The sequence below is a fragment of the Olea europaea genome, unplaced genomic scaffold (assembly GCF_002742605.1).
Source record: "Olea europaea var. sylvestris unplaced genomic scaffold, O_europaea_v1 scaffold19849, whole genome shotgun sequence".
Lineage (NCBI taxonomy): Eukaryota > Viridiplantae > Streptophyta > Magnoliopsida > Lamiales > Oleaceae > Olea > Olea europaea.
The window spans coordinates 1-1,985 of NW_019237713.1; the positions used below are offsets into that span (position 1 = coordinate 1).

Genomic DNA, 1,985 nt, shown 5'->3' on the forward strand with positions numbered 1-1,985 from the left:
AAGTAATGGTTAAAAATTTAATTTTTCTAGTGAAAAATTAGAATCAAACGGGGGCTAAATTCCCTAAAAAAATGATTAGGGAAATTAATAAAAATTGAACCATCCCCTCGTCCACAGAAGAAACGAAAGTAAAAAAGCAATCAGACCAAAAGCTGAAAAAGTAAATTTAAAGCCATCAAATTATACTGACATCAGAAAATTTATGATAAAACTTGTCTTCCTCTCTCACAATTAAAATCACCATTGGTGAACAGCAACCCCTTCATCTCTCAATTTTCCATACAATGCCAAACACTGCCAATATGCCCTCTTGCTCCCATTCTCTTCTCCTCCTTGTTGCCATTGATTCTTGCACTCTAAAAACAGTTCATCTACAAGACATATAGTCTTCTCCTTCAACATTTCCTCGACTACTTGTGCTTCAGCCTTCATTACAACGTAATCCTCATTCTTCACGTTCTTCATTAACCAAGACGATACCCCAGTTTCTTGAGGCGATGATGATTCATAGCCAGTACTGGCCTTAAGCTCCATGTCGAAAATTTCGAACTTTTGATCCCTCATTGGATAGTTTTTGTAAAACCAGTCTAATGCACTTGAGTCATCCGCGATGAAAATTCTCCGCGGATAATTCTCCAAAGAATCCTTCAGCAAATCAGGAAGAAACTTGATTTTCCTTGATCTGAAGCTCGATTGTGCCAACGCACGTCTTGGGGGCTCGAAATAAACGTCTTCTAGGCCCTTCAATGCATCTTTCTTGGCCTCAACCGTAGTTCCGCAGGAAATCTGCTTCGCCAGTGAATTTTCTGAACCAGTTGATGCTCCGGATTTCCTCATTGCCAAGACGGTATTCTCGTATCTTCGAAGGTACACAATTCTGTATTTTGCTTGAATGTGTAGATCATTCGAGGGATCATTGCCCAATGGTGCAATTACAATGCCATTGTTCTTGAGAATGCCGTCGATTTGCTTGATTCCGTGGAAGCTCAATGCGAAAACAAAATCAAACATCTCGTTTTGGGTGATCTTCTTCCGGCCAAGATCAGATTCGGTGATCAAATCAATGCCGATTTCCTTCAAGAAATCTAAATCATCTTCAATTTCGCTGGCACCAGCGCCGATGATGACGCCCTTGTGGCACATCTGGATTAGGCCTTCGTCGACCAAATCGCGGAACAGAATAGGCAGAATTTTGAAGCCATTGACACCTGAACCGGTATCAGATTCATACAAAGCGCCAGACGAAACTCTCATAATCGAGCCAAGTGAAAGCAATGTGAGAAGAACCATAGACAAGAAAAAGGATCTTGACAAAATTCGCAGAACCCGACAATCCGGCAACTTGATGATCAAAAGGGTGTCGGAATTTAATCCCGTTCCAACAGCATTAAGCTCATTCATTTCTAATCCATTCTTGGTCCCGTATCCACGAACCAAATCGTCCATCCCTGTCCAAAGGATGCTGAAAAGAATGGAAGCGGCAAGAGAGTTTGTAGATCCAAAATGCGGATTATTTGTATATGTCACAGAAAAAAGCTGATTATGGGGCAAAAAAACAAAATTTTCGAAAAAGAGAGAGGAAAAACAAGTTAAAAGATCGCGCGCAGTATAGGAAAATTTTAGCGAGTACAGAATCTTGCTGCGGTGTGATTACCACCCACGAGAGCTACACGAAAGGTTCGAATTCTAGACCAGAGGAGCATCAATTGCCTGATTCTTGCAATTTCCATGACTTTCTCTTTCTCTCTCCTCCAGATCAAATGGTGTATATTACATGATATGAAAAATGTTGGTCTAGAACTGATGATCTACAACTCAACCACCATCAACCTCCAAAGATATACTGAAAGATGGGATTTTGATGATGGTTGAGAAAGATGAAATACAAAGAGAGAGTTAGAGAGAGAAGGGCAAATGCAATGGAATTATGAAGGTTGCATGTCAGGTTGCTTTAATTAAGGAGCGTACTATTTGGAAATTCAAAG

At 40.4% G+C, this 1,985-nt stretch overlaps 1 protein-coding gene across 1 annotated transcript; it reads right to left on the reverse strand.

Moving 5' to 3' along the window:
• Positions 1–100: 100 nt before the first annotated feature.
• LOC111379407 lies at positions 101–1,730 on the reverse strand (the record flags this gene model as incomplete). The annotated part of the gene is made up of 3 exons (XM_023002761.1): positions 1,631–1,730; positions 242–1,448; positions 101–152 (listed from the first exon to the last, which is right to left on the reverse strand). Coding segments are annotated over exons 1-3 (1,359 nt in total), but the record flags the coding sequence as incomplete, so codon positions are not given.
• Positions 1,731–1,985: the final 255 nt, after the last annotated feature.